Below are 14,403 nucleotides of genomic sequence, written 5' to 3' on the forward strand. Positions count from 1 at the left end.
CGCCTTGTTTTATTACCTTACCTTGTTTTAGCTTCTTCATAACGCCTCCCACGGATTCAAACGTTCATATTCGTTTGTTTGAACGCCTCCTCCTTCCCACCCTCTCACTTGAACGCAGACCCCAAGAGGGAAGAGATTATTTTTGTTGCTGCAGATTCAAATACTGAATTCTCAGCATCTGACATAGTAGTTGCTCAATGCATGTTTGAATGAAACAACAGGGCTTGGCGCACAGTCTGCGCTTGGCAAAAGCCACAAGCGGCAAGTTGAGAAGCTGGGGCGGGGGCAGGGCACAGACCTCGGCCTGGGTTGCCGCAAGCCACAGCGCCAGGGACAGCCGGAGGGGAGCACTGGGGGCGGGGCGGGGCCGGGCAGGCTACCCGGAACCCAAGCGCGGCAGCGGCGGCGGTTTCCGGTGGCGGCGGACACTTCCCGCGGAGGGACCGTCCCGTGGCACCTGGTGGGCTGAGGGGGACGCGGCGGGCCGGGAGCGGCGGCGATGGCCGACCACAGTCTTGACGAGTTCCGCCGGCACTGGCAGGAGGAGCTGGCGCAGGCCCAGGCTCTGAGGAAGCGGCGGCGGCCCGAGGCTGCCGAGCGACGGCCGTGGCGGCCCGAGGTGGTCCCTGGGCGCGGCGAGCAGCAGGCCTCGGGGTACCTGGCGCTGGCCCAGGGCCTTTTGGAGGGCGCGGGGCGGCCCCCGGCGGCGCGGGCGACCCGGGCCGAGAGGCAGGAGGCGGCGAGCCGTTCCCGCTCCCCTCCGGCCCGCGAGGCTGCCGGCGGCGGGGAGCAGCTGGTGGATCAGCTCATCCGGGACCTGGTGAGTGGCCGTCGCCTCCCGCCGAGGCATGGGCTGGCCGTCGCCCCGGTACAAATGGCCTAATGAGTTGGAAAGTAACTGTGTGCCACCGGTGTGGGGGTGGGGAAATGAGTAGAGGTACACACCCCTGTGTTTGTGCGTGCATTGAGTATCTCTGGAAGGTGTGGTTCCCAGCTGGGGGCGATTTTGTCCCCCGTTTTGGCAGTGTCTGCAGACATTTTTAGATGCCACAATTGGGGCGGGGGTTTGTTCGCTGCAGGCGTCTAGTGGGAAGAGGCCAGAAATGCTCATGAACATTCTGCAATGCACAGGACAGCACCCACAAAAAATATCTGGTCTAAAATGTCAGCAAGTATGAGACCGAGAAATCCTGATCTAGAAGGGTTCCTAAACTTTTAACAAGGTTGCCTTTGTGGAGGAGAACTCACGACGTGGATAGGAAGGAATTTTAACTTTTGTCTATACAGTGTTTGTACAGTTCGAGTTTTTCTAACTGTTCATGTATTACTTCAGTTAAAGCAGAAAAAAAACTTTTGATAAGAACCTCCATGCTAATCATAGTGCACATTTTGTGGGGCATGAATCCCTTCCAGAATCTGGAGTAAGCTAGGAACCCTCTCTTTTAAAAAAAAAAAAAAAAAAAAAAAAAAGCCCCTTTTCCAAAGTTGTCACAATCAAGATCACCTGAAACACATTCATGTTTAAGAGTTGGAAAAAGGCAGCACGTTCTAGTGACTTAAATTGGGCTCAAAGGTAGCGTCTATAGCTTCTCAATAGGGAGTAATTCTGTAATTGCTAAGCTGTTTCCAGAAGAAATGGCTTGTTCAACGTAATATGTAGTTATATTCAAATAACATTAGTAGCTATAAGATTTCACAGAGTTTCTGGTTCTGTGCTCTGCCTGTCTCTAAGGTTAGATATCAACTTTGTGTGTGTGTGTGTGTTATAAGCATTCTCATTTAATGTGTTAATTCTTATATGTGAAAATTCATATTGACATGCGTGCTTGTGTAAGAAGCGGGTCGTCACTGAAGAAGTCTGACATGTAAAAATTAAATTTGTCAATGCCTTGGGAAGGTGACTTAGCACCTGATAAGTCGTTCAGGCTAGTCCAGATCTACACACAAGTTATCCCCATAAAAGTCAACTTGTAGGCTGAGGCAAGACCAGCTTTGGGGGTAAAGAGAAACAGGAATGTGGATTATTAGGACAAAGGCACATTTGGGGCCTCGCAAATCCTCCCCACTGAATGTGGCATTGTATTCAGGAGTCACAACAATCCTGGGAGGTAGGTATTGTCAGTCTCATTTTACAAATGAGGAAATGCAGGTTTTCTGTAATTTGCCCAGGGTTACCCAGCTGCAAGTTCTTGGGATTGAATTTGGATTCAGATCTGTTGGACTTTAAATTTCACCAGGTAGGAGTTCCCTAAACTTGACTTGCTGTAACAGTCACGTTAAGCCTTATTAAAATATAGGTTCTGGCCCTTCCCAGCCCTGCTGCATCAGTTTCCAGAGGAGGGGCCCAGAAACCTGGTGATTGGGATGATCAGGTGTGTTTGAGACATTGTTCTCAGCTGTACAGCTTATTTTGGTTTGAGGTCTGGATTCCCTAGTCTTTCTAGTCCTAACATTCCTGAGGCACAGGCGTTGATATCAAAAATAGTGGAGCCCTAACTGAAGTATCCTAAAAATGGAAGCGGCCTGCCTGCTGGAGGATCCAAGGGACTTCAGAATGTTTCATTTATAGTTAGAAAAAGCCTGCCCTGGAGTATATGCCCTTGATCCCTTCTGCTCCCTTTGGAATCACCACATTAGGCTCTGCTAGGCTCTAGGCTACTGTGAGGAGCATCCACACTTCGGGGCACCGCTAGTGGTTTTGTTTTTTTGTTTGTTTTTTGTACTTAGCAATCATCAGTAACACTGCTATAAATAAAAAATAAAGTAATCATAATTCATTGCGTGCTTACTTGTTTGTCTCCTGGGTATTGTCTTGTCAGGGTTTAGAGACGTTGTCTTCTTCAGTTCTCCCAATGGCCCTCACCAGTGGACAGCATTAGCCCCATATGACAGATGAGGTTTAGGAAAGTAATTGTTTTAAGGGACCCACCCAGTGTCTTCAGTCTGAGAAATGATGGCAGCCTTTATAGAAAAGGTATTTCAGGGGTTGTAAGTCCCAAAGCCCACAGAGGGCAGGGAGGAAATGCAAATGAGTGAAGTAGGCTACATGTTACTCATTTGATCCTTTTTTTCCTAGTTCATCAGGTGTTGTGTCTTCAGATTCCAGCCATACTTTTGTAATAATTTGTTTCATAATGGCTACCGTTCTTTTTGTCACATTAAGTAGTAAACATAACGGTGTAGATATTGTCTTCACAATACCCCTAAAGAAAAATACTTAACCATTTTTTCTTGAAGCACAGCCCTCCTCTTGGTCTTGTTTCCCCACTTTTTAAAAATTAAAAAGGCAACCTCTGTTGAAGTGTACCAACCATAAATGTACATCTTGATGTATTTCCAAGAGTGTACACACGAATGTAAACAGCACCCAGGTTACAGAACAGCATTACCAGCTTTTCAGAACCCTTATGTGTGCCATTCCACCCAAGGGTAACCAGTCACCTGACTTCTAACATCTTATTTTAATTTTATCTGATTTTGAACTATATAAGTAGAATCATACAACACATACTTTTGGGTTCTTGTGCACAGCATTATGTATGAGATTTATCCCTATGAATATGCCACATCTTACTAATTCTACTGTTGATGGGCATTATTATTTTTTTTTATTTTTTGCTGTACGCGGGCCTCTCACTGTTGTGGCCTCTCCTGTTGTGGAGCACAGGCTCCGGACGCACAAGCTCAGCTGCCATGGCTCACAGGCCCAGCCGCTCCGCGGCATGTGGGATCTTCCCGGACTGGGGCACGAACCCGCGTCCCTTGTATCCGCAGGCAGACTCTCAACCACTGTGCCACCAGGGAAGCCCTGATGGGCATTATTGATAACTAGTTTGTTAATAGCCAGTTTGGGGCTGTCAGGAATAGTGCTGCTGTGAACATTTTGTACATCTTTTGGAACATATGTACATACTCTTCTTGGGTATTTGCTTAGGAGTGGAATTGCTGGGTTACAAGATATGTGTATGTTCAGCCTTAGTAGATAATGACCGTTTTCCAAAGTGGTTGTACTTTTTTTTTTCACTTTTCATAGTAACTGGAGTATGTGGAATATAGTATTTCACTTTCTTCTTTGCCATAAATATACCACCACCCAACTGAGACGACATATGGCAACTGAACGTGACCCTAGCATGGATGAGATGATAGTGACGAATTGGAAAATGTTAAGCTGTGGCTGGGCTAAAAGCGAGAGCCTCTGCCCAGGTCAGCTGCTTGTTGCCGTGTAGGAATGTGGTCCTGGTGTTGCAGAGTCTTTTTTCCCCCCAAATTGCGATTATGTAATTTTATGTGGGCTCTATCAGTTTTTGCTACCAAAAACCCCCCAAAACTTTGGTTTAAGACAACCAAGATTTATTTAGCTCACCATCTTGCAGAGTGACAGTTGAGCTGGGCGTGAGTGGGCTCATGTACCTGTCTGAGGTTAACTCCTGTCAGCGAGGCAGGTCCACTTCTGGTTGTGTGTGTGTCTGGATTATGTGTCTCATCTTCCAGCACGTTAGTCCTGGGTGGACCTTACCAGAGTTATGAGAGCAGCAAAAAGGCAAGTCCCAATGCCCAAGTGCTTTTGAAGTCTCTGCCTAGGTCATGTTTGTTATTGTCTCATTGACCAATGCAATTCATATGGCCTCACCCAGAGTCAGATACCCAAATGCTTGAACACAGAGAGGCATGAACAAATTAGGGGGCTAGTTAATATAACTATCTACCACAAAAACTCTTCCCGCTTTTAGTTTTTGTTAACATATGTACACGATCGAAAACGACGCCTCTCCTTCGACTAGATTTGCCTTGGGCCATGAGTTTGTGATCTTTGCCTTATGTCTTCCCAAGAATCCTTTGATCTGTGGGTGACTCCTGAAAAGGAAAATTTAGTTCATTTGGGACTCCCCAGAAACTCTGACAGGCTCATCCAGTTGACATGAAAGGGAAATAAAAAGCCGGTACCATCTCCTAACAGCCCCTCTCCCCTTTTTTCCCCACCTTTGGAGCACTCTGTTATACCAGCACATCCTGTTGTATTTTTGGTGCAGTCTCTTTCACTTCAGTTTTCAGTATCATCACTAGAGCAAGAACAACTAGTACGTTAGCAGTCAGGCGTGACATTGCCTCTTGATGGGCACATGAACAGCGTCACCTTACAGTGTCACATGGCCGGGTACAGGCAAGACCTTTGATGGACAAGCCCAGCTGAAACAAAAACTTAGAAACGACTCCCATTAAGCCTCATCTTCTCTTGTGAAGCTTTTAGTAATAGTGCTTAGAAACCATCTGTTTCAGGCGGTGAGTTAGGGACACCTAAATTGTCTTCTTGGTATATGGTTGCGTTAGTGAAAGAAATGATACAGCCCTGCATAGAATTTTAGAGGCAGTAGGCACTTTTTTGTCTTTTTTCCCTTTCTCAGTAAATTCAGGCTTCTCACAGATAGTGGAGTATAATTGCAAGTATGCTGCTGCTTTCTTCACTGTGGTGGTTATGAAATCCAGTTACTCGGTCCCGTCTCTATTTAGGTGATGTGTCAGGACTCTGGGCTGCAAGCAGTCAGCACCCAACTCAAACTGGCTTTAAAAAAACCAAACTGGAATCTGTTGATTCATGTAACTGAAAATTCCAGGTGTGGTCCTTGTTCTGGGTGGTTTTATGATGTAACTAGAAGTCTCTCCATCTCTCTTTTATTTGTCCTCCCCCCACCCCAGTTTTCCTGAGATATAATTGACATAGAGCACTAACAGGTACAGCACGGTAACTTGACATATGTATATGTTACAAGATGATTACCACAGTAAGTTTAGTTAACATCAGTTACCTCAATAGTTACAAAATTTTTTTTCTCTGTAGAAATCTCTCCATCTCTCAGTCCTGCTTTCCTTTTGTTGGCTTTATTCATAGCCTTGGCTTTATTCATAGAATTGGCTTTATCCCAATTTGGGATAAAACGGCTGCCAGCAACTCCAGTCTTATATTCTGTCAGCTTATCAACCCGGGGGAAAGAGAGCATCTGTTTTATGCAGCAGAAGTTATGAACTTAAATTCCCATTGATCCAGACTGGGTCATGGAGCCATCCTCAAACCAGTCACTGACGCAAATTGGCCAGGCTCATATCCACTGCCCACTCCTGAAGATAAGAGTGGGGTCAGCCCCACCTAAGCCATGTTGACCAAGAGTGGGGTGGTTTCCTAAAAGAAAAGAGGGGATGGATGTTGGGCAGAAACGACAGATGACCACTTTAAGTGGGTCACTGTTTGAAGCGGCACTAACTGTAGCAATGTAGGTGTTTTCCGTTCATCCAACACATTTATGGATCACCTGGGTGCTGGGGAATCAGTAGTAAACAGAATGGACACAGTCGCTGACCTCAGAAGCCCAGTCTTGCTTCTTTTAACTGAAAGGGTAACATTAATGGAGCAGGCTGGTTTTGGTTACAAGTCCAGGCTCAGAATCGGGTGGACCTGAGTTCAGGTGCAGTCTCTGCTGCTGACTTGTTGTCTGACCTTGGGCAGGTCACTTACCCTGCCTTACTTATCAAATGAGGACCAGGCTAGTATGATCTTGTGTAGAGGCTGGGACATTCTTAGCGCACCAAGCTGGCTTACAATAAGTAGACAGTAAATTAAAGCTGGTGCTGTTATTATCATTAGTATTGCAGAAGAGTTCATTATACTATCTCACTTCCTCTCTGCTAAAGCTCATCCCTGGTGAGCCTCTTGCTTCAGGCCGCCCCCTGGAATCCCTGGAGGACTGCGTCTCTTGTCTTCCTCTTGTAACCCCGCCTATGGTACTCAGTGCAGTGGGGGCCCCGTTGGCATGTGTGGAATTGAAATAGCATGGGCAGAGCTGCTGCTTCCAGCAACAGCCTCATAAGGAGGCTCTGTGATGGTTAGAACCCCTGTGAACATTCAGAGTGTTAGGATTTGGGTTTTCAGGCCTGATGAAAGTTTTAATACTGTCGGCCAGTATTTATTGCTCACTTTGTCAATATTTAATTTGTTAGAGCCTACATCTATGTTGTCAGCAGGTCAATTTGATGACTTGACGTTCCTCTTTTTTTTAACGTTAGAAACAAGTAGGGGAACTGACTGATACAAAGTGAGAAGGCATCCGAGTCAAATGTGAACTCACGCACTGGCTTACCTGGAGTGACTTTCCTTCCTCTTTCTGTCCTTCGCCTTCCTTCCTTTTAAGGCTTAACTTGATTCTTGTTCCTATGTTAACTCTCCCCTGATCCCTCCAGCCCAAGGTTCTCTGCCTTTTCCTTTACTGCAACTAAAACGTTTTCTTGTCAGTGCCATGTATTTTTTTCCTGTTACGAGTGAGCACATGTCTACTTGGACATGTTTTGTAATGGTCTCTGTGTACACTAGAACAACTTGTAACTTAGGACGTCTGTTTGTTGAAAGGTTCTGCTGCTTGAAGCAGCCTGGGCTCCATTCATTCTCTCCTCAAGGACTCATTAGGTGGCTTCCTGGTACCAGGTACTCTTCTAGGCACTGAGGCTACAGCAGTGAACAAGTCAGAAAAAATTCATGCTCTTATAAAGCCCACATTGTGGGCAAGAGGGAGATGGACAATGAACAAATAATTGTCAGGTAATAGACGCCCTGGAGAAGAAGAAAGCAGGTGGAAGGGACAGTGTGTATGTGTTGGGGATAGTGCTAGCCAAGAGGCCTTCCTAGGAAGGTCATGCTTATGGAAGAGGTGAAGGAGCAAGTGTGCAGAGATTTGGGCTGGGGGGGGCATTCTAGGCAGAGAATGGCAAGTGCAAAGGTTCTGTGGTGGCCAGGGCCAGCTGGCCTCATGGGCACGTGTGACCTGTGTGGTCACATAGGGCCCCAGGCTTAGAAGCACCCTGTGCTTGGTTTAATGCTCTGTTGTTGCCATCTTGACATTCTTAATATTAAACAAGGGGCCCCGCATTTCCATTTTCCACTGGGCTCTACAAATTATATAGCCAATTTTGATGGTACGAATGTGTTTGGAGTGTTTGGGACCCTTGACGTGAAACTCTTCCCACAAACAAACCATACCCACACAGGCCCCTCTGGGACCGGAAGCTTTTGATAAGGGAGCTCCCCCTCCCCCTCCCCTGCTGACTTCTTTCTGGAGAGAAAAACTGTATCCGACTAAAAGGGGGCTTTGAAAGCACAGGTCGTGTGTCCTCTGCCTCCCTAGCTTTCTCCACTGCCCAGCCTCCTGGGGTCGCCCCAGCCCTCGCTGCCCAATCGTTTAGATTGCTCTCTGTGTCCACCCCTTGCCAGAGTGCCCAGGGGAATCATACCAGTAGGTGGTGAATGATAATGGCTCTTGAAGTTGGGAAGCCCATTAAAAAAAATCAAATCCCATGGACGTTTAACGTGCATCTACTGTATGCAGTGCAATGTACCTGTTAGATATTGTAGGGTTAAAGTTCAGCTATATCATCCATGTATGCTGTCAACAAAAATTTATTGAATACCTTTTGCTCTTTCTCATAGCGAGGCAAGGGATTAGGTTAAATGTTAAAAGTTGGCTTTTTGTGGACTACTTGGGAGCTTAACCACTCTTTACAGCATTGTTGCTTCAGAGAAGTGATTTCCAGGTTCTAAATAGCTGGCTTCCTGATGAACTTGGGAATACCTTGGGGGGCTATCTCTATTGCCTTTTGTAGACTCCAGTTTTTATTCCATTTTATGTGACAGTGATTTAGCTCTATAAAAGATTTTAGCTCTTTGGGTGTTGATATCATTTCTTATACATTTGCTAACAGTACCTCCCTCCCCCCAGCACCTGGCATGGACCTGAATTCAGATAGTGTTTTGAACATAAAACACCTTATCTTACAAGTGTATTGTTTTTCTTTGTGAAACATGGTTATTGTAAAAATATTGAGGAAATTCAGAAGAATAGGAAGACAAAAACAAAAATCTCTTGTAATGTTATTGCTCAGTGGCTACAGCTGTTAACATTTTGGTGGACTTTTGTCATTTTTTTTGTATAAATAAGAACGTGTTTTGAGACACATTTGGGAATGTAAATGAATGGCTGTTTATCTTGACAGTGTTTCAGACCTTTTTTCCCCCTAATCAACTAATTTTATTTTTCTCAAAGAAAATGCGGGTGAAACTGGAACTCATCTGTTCCTTCTAATGGAGATTGTGTGCGTCTACTCCTTAGCAGTATGTAGAAAGTTGAGATAAATTCATGTAGAAAACAGGCTCCTTTCAGTGACAGATTCAGCAGAAATGCTATGTATCTATTGTTTGAACTCAGGTGCTTTTCTTAGTTTCTTAAAACACCATCTAGAGAGATCTTTCCTGTTGTTTGCCCTGGAGATTACACTGGGAACAAACTTTAAGTCAATTTCTTCACTTTTTACTGATTTGGCTCTTAGTAATTATCCCTCCTTCTACTAAACAAGAGAAGACAGATTAAATTTCTAACAGTAAGGCACAAAACCAGTCCATTTACAGACTTAGTCTTACATTAGCACATAAGAGTACAAATCAGCCTCCCTGGGGATGGATCTATTTGCAATTTCTCTTAGCGTTTTTTGGAGTAAGTCCAGTAGACTTTGGGAAAATCTAGTATTCACTGACTTTGAATTAACAAAGTAACATGACCCCTTTGTGGTGGCTTTTTTTGTTTTTTGTTTTTTTTTTTGGCTTGATTGGGAAAGGATTGATTCTTAAGTCTTTTGGTAAGTTAGGGTTGTGGTTCTCAACTTTTGGTTTGTATGAGGATTCCTGAGGAAGAGTTGCTTGAGCCCCATCCCTGGGAATTTGGGATATTAGGTCTGAGGGAGACCCTGGGCTTTTGGTTTAAAACACACACACACACACACACACACACACACACACACACACACACAACTCCACAGATGATTTTGATGTATAATACAGGACAAGAGTCACCAATATTGGAGAGAGAATCAATATCTCAACCATTAAAAAAAAAAATTAAAACGCAAGTTGTATGTTGTCCAAAGGGTGTCCTTCTTTAAATTTGAAGGAATGTTAATACTTTAAATTTACTGGTCTTCTGTATGGTCTTCTGTAGCATAAATTTGTCCATTCTAAATTATTCTCTAAACATTGTAGTCATACTGACTTTTTAATAGTACGACCACGTTTCCTATATTTCAAGTGTCTCTTTTCTCCTTGGAATATCTTAGTTTCTGAACTGCCAACTTGTCCGTTTCCATATTTAAGTTACTATAGATATAGTTGGTTAATGTGGCCCATAACTTTTAGGGTGGCTGTATGCTTCAAAATAGCCTAGATGGAAGTCTGATAGCACCTTTTATTATTTTGTATTTTTCTTCTATTTAGAGACTGCAGTTAAATTCTTTTTAACATCTTTACTGGAGTATAATTGCTAAACATAGGGGGCGCGTCACGAATTTGCGTGTCATCCTTGCGCGGGGGCCGTGCTAATTCCCTCTGTATCGTTCCAGTTTTAGTATACGTGCTGCTGAAGCGCCGACAGCACCTTGTAGGTGGCAGGGTGTTTCTCTGCACACTAGTAGCAAGTAGTAGTAGTTTTTTTTTTAATTTTGTGAACCAGGGTAGTACCAAATGGGAGTGCTGAGGACCTTCTTGCTGCTGCTATTAAGGTATATGTGGTTACTGGGCTGCAGCCTCTGTCCAGGATGTGGCTCCACATCCTTGTCAAATTATGCTGTACCTATAAAAGAATTGGATTTTTAACCACAGGATCAAGCATGCTGGTGACTCTCAGTCTTGTGTAAGGTGTTCCCCAAGTGATATGTTACTAATAATAAGAGAGAGAAGTTTATGAGTGATTTACTTAACCCTGAAGCTGCTCTAGTTTTTTGTTTTTCGGTATAATAACATCACTCTAACTTACCTGCATTCCACTGTTGCCTCCTTAGTAGAAAGGGAAGTAGATTACCTAATGTCTCTGGAGTCGTGCATAAGAGCCCTTGTGAATGTGCTGATCACAGGACTATTTGGGAATAAAGATTAGAATTTCCGTGAAACAGGCTCTGAGATAGAGATTTGCATGCAGGTGGTTTCATGGGTTGGCCTTTCTGAGGGGTCCCACATAGAGGTCTTTATATTCAGCTGTTGAGTAGTCATTGGATGCACACTGCCCTCGAGGAGGGAGTGTAACCTGGAATGAGGCAGCTTTTTGGCCAAGGGCAGTGCCTGGGAAGGGACACAGCTATGAGCCAGTGGCAGGCAGCATTCTGGGCATCTGGGGGGAAGGTGTCATGGATCCAGAGGGGGAACCTGAGTGACCCACCACAGCCTCCACTACAAGAGCCAATGATAGAATGTCTTGCCAGAAGGATGCTAAGGGTGCAACATGAAACTTCAGCATTTGGTCTCCTGACCTTGTGGGTCTACATATTTCTTAAGATGTGGAGATGTGGACCTTCCTTTAGTATGCTGGTTTCTTTTTTTTTTCCTGCCATTCCCAGCCAGTGGTAGCAACAGGGAAGTTCATTTACATAAGAGTCTGGGACTTGATCTGTTTGGGATTGACTATCATTTTGGAGTTTAGATGCAATTCTAAGAGCACAGTGATTTTTTTTTTCCCACTCTTCACACCTTTTATTTTACTATTATTTTAAACATTTATTGGAGTATAATTGCTTTACATTGTTGTGTTAGTTGCTGCTGTATAACAAAGTGAATCAGCTATATGTATACCTATATCCCCGTATCCCCTCCCTTTTGTGTCTCCCTCCCACCCTCCCTATCCCACCCCTCTAGGTGGTCACAGAGCACTGAGCTGATCTCCCTGTGCTATGCAGCTGCTTCCCACTAGCTATCTGTTTTACATTTGGTAGTGTATATATGTCCATGCCATTCTCTCACTTCGTCCCAGCTTACCCTTCCCCTCCCCGTGTCCTTAAGTCCACTCTCTACGTCTGCTTCTTTATTCCTATCCTGCCCCTAAGTTCTTCAGAACCTTTTTTTTTTTTTAAGATTCCATATATATGTGTTAGCATACGGTATTTGTTTTTCTCTTTCTCTTACTTCACTCTGTATGACAGATTCCAAGTCCATCCACCTCACTACAAATAACTCAAATTCGTTTCTTTTTATGGCTGAGTAATATTCCATTGTATATATGTGCCACATCTTCTTTATCCATTCATCTGTCAGTGGACGTTTAGGTTGCTTCCATGTCCTGGCTATTGTAAATAGTGCTGCAGTGAACATTGTGGTACATGACTCTTTGAATTATGGTTTTCTCAGGATGTATGCCCTATAGTGGGATTGCTGGGTCATATGGTAGTTCTATTTTTAGTTTTTGAAGGAACCACCATACTGTTCTCCATAGTGGTGGTATCCATTTACATTTCCACCAACAGTGTAGGAGAGTTCCCTTTGCTAAGAGCACAGTGATTTAAAAAAAAAGTTTGGCTTTGTGATGTTGGTGTTTACATAATTATAATTCAGTGCTTTGAAGCAGTTGTTGCTCTCCAGAACTTATAAATGATCAAGAACAATAACACCGTGTGTTAGCAGTGAGACCAGCATGGAGTCTCTGACTGTTGGTGTGGGAGCCCTAATACCCCGGACTGGTCATTCACACCCTGCTGGCTACCTCCTTCTCATCCTCTGTGCACTAGAGCAGATCTGTCTGTAGTTATTACTGTGGTATAACCTTTTAAAATTGATGATTCTTTTTTTAAAGCCCTCTTGGGAAAGCCCTTGTTGTGTGGATACTTTCAGTATTCATACTTCTGAATGACAGCTTCTGCTGTACCATCCCCTTTCCACTGTCGTCGACTATCATGTGCTTATCGTGACAAGGGGAGACAACTTTCTGTGTAAACAACAAGCTACGCGGAATGTGGACCTAGTCAAAAGTATGTGTTGAAGGAAAAAAGGGACCTGGAATGCCACTCAAGGAAAGAAAATAGTACTCTTAGCAATCAGTTATTGCATGCTGAGCCTGGGTACTTGTGCCAGGCCCTTTCCATGCATTATTTCATTTTATTCTCATAACTGCCCCATGAATAACTTATTAGGTGTGTTAATATCTGTTTCATAGATGAGGAAGCTAAGAATCAGATGCATTTAGCCTGGTCTCGTGGCTAGTCAGATGCAGAACTAGGATGATCAGTTGGAATCTGTGCTCTAACCCTCCATGCTCTGCTGCATCCCAGAGGTCATGGGGGCTGGCATGAAGGAGGATGGTGGCAGAGTTTGGAGTATGCTAAGGCAGAGGCGGTATTTTCTAGGATGAGAATAGAGAACTGGCCAACTGAACAGGCAAAAGGGAGAAGGCACCTGCCACCAGAATTGTGACTTTTCTGCACCAGCAAAACTAAAAACAGAGATGACTTCTCATGCTTCATCGCAGTAGTGTCAAGTACAGACATCAGTTTATAGGGAGTCCCGAAGGGACCAATTGAAGAAAGCAATGCCTCTGGCAGCGGGGAGGAAAAAAAAAAAGCTAATTATGAGTTCAGTTTGCATGAGTGCAGACTTTTCTTTGCCTTTATTCTGCTTGTATGAGGATAGGGAACATTTTTCTCTTGTTTCTTTACTGAGTGGATAAGGTAGACTTCTCCACCTCACCATAGTCAAAAAATCCAAAAGAGAAAGCAGAAGGAAGTCCAGGGCTGTGAAGGATAGTCTTGTACTGTGTGCAGCTGTCCTCGATTCCCTCCATAGTTATGATAAGGAGTCTCAAGTTGGATCTGGGCATAGAGAAACTGATGCCTCTCTCTCTTGATGAGTAAAGTTGATTAGCTGTAGGAGGGGACCTAGCATGACATTAGACAAATGACTTTCCATTATTTTTTTAGGCAAGGACCCCTTTGTCTTCCAATTACACTTGCAGATTTTTTTCTGTTGTTTTCTGTAAAGCCAACACTTCTGTCCTGATTTAACATGCCGTTCCTTCTTTACCCGCCGAGAACTGTCGACTCTTCCTCTTTTTTCCTCTAGAGATCGTTCTTGGCCTTCGTGCTTAGCCTTGCGCTGTTTTTGCAGTTGAATACATTACCTCCTTATGCCCTGGATTATCTTTTAGCCCTGAGACTCCTAGATGAATGGAAACATGATTCCAGAAAAATCTTCACCCTGAATCCTGGTAGGGTTTGAGTCGGTGCTCACACTCCCTTAAAAATGCTGAGATTCTTTTCATGCAGCCTTGCAATATACAACTGTTGTATTTGAGTGGTGGATTAATAATTTGCTTGCTCACACACACAAAAAAATAATAATTTGCTTGCAACCAGTAAGTCACCGAGGTCAGCCAAAGCTTATTAAACATGAATTTTATTAAGCGAGTTTTGTTGGGATGCAGAGCTCTGCTTTCCCCTGCTTTACAGGAGCACACACCAAAGTGAGCTTTGGCAGGTGGAGTTGGGAACAGGCGGAGGGATCCATGTGCACACTTGGCCTTTTTTCTGTTTCACCCTCGTATTTCTTTGTGCTAC

General features: G+C 44.2%; 1 protein-coding gene and 1 non-coding gene across 3 annotated transcripts in view; one reads left to right on the top strand and one right to left on the bottom strand.

Annotated features, from left to right (window-relative positions):
- Positions 1–445: 445 nt before the first annotated feature.
- The window catches only part of FBXW8 (F-box and WD repeat domain containing 8), a 111,572-nt gene continuing 97,614 nt past the window's right edge, over positions 446–14,403 (top strand). Inside the window, exon 1 of one of the 2 annotated variants that reach the window (XM_065890210.1) lies at positions 446–820. In XM_065890210.1, the coding sequence (XP_065746282.1) occupies positions 500–820 (321 nt within the window). In that variant the 5' untranslated portion in view covers positions 446–499. The remainder of the gene's footprint in view (positions 821–14,403) is intronic. The other variant, XM_065890211.1, reaches the window with a different exon arrangement.
- LOC136133359 (U6 spliceosomal RNA) lies at positions 10,355–10,457 on the bottom strand. Its single transcript, XR_010656507.1, has one exon. It is a non-coding gene; the product is annotated as a U6 spliceosomal RNA (small nuclear RNA).

Source organism: Phocoena phocoena, chromosome 13 (genome assembly GCF_963924675.1).
Source record: "Phocoena phocoena chromosome 13, mPhoPho1.1, whole genome shotgun sequence".
NCBI classification, from domain to species: domain Eukaryota; kingdom Metazoa; phylum Chordata; class Mammalia; order Artiodactyla; family Phocoenidae; genus Phocoena; species Phocoena phocoena.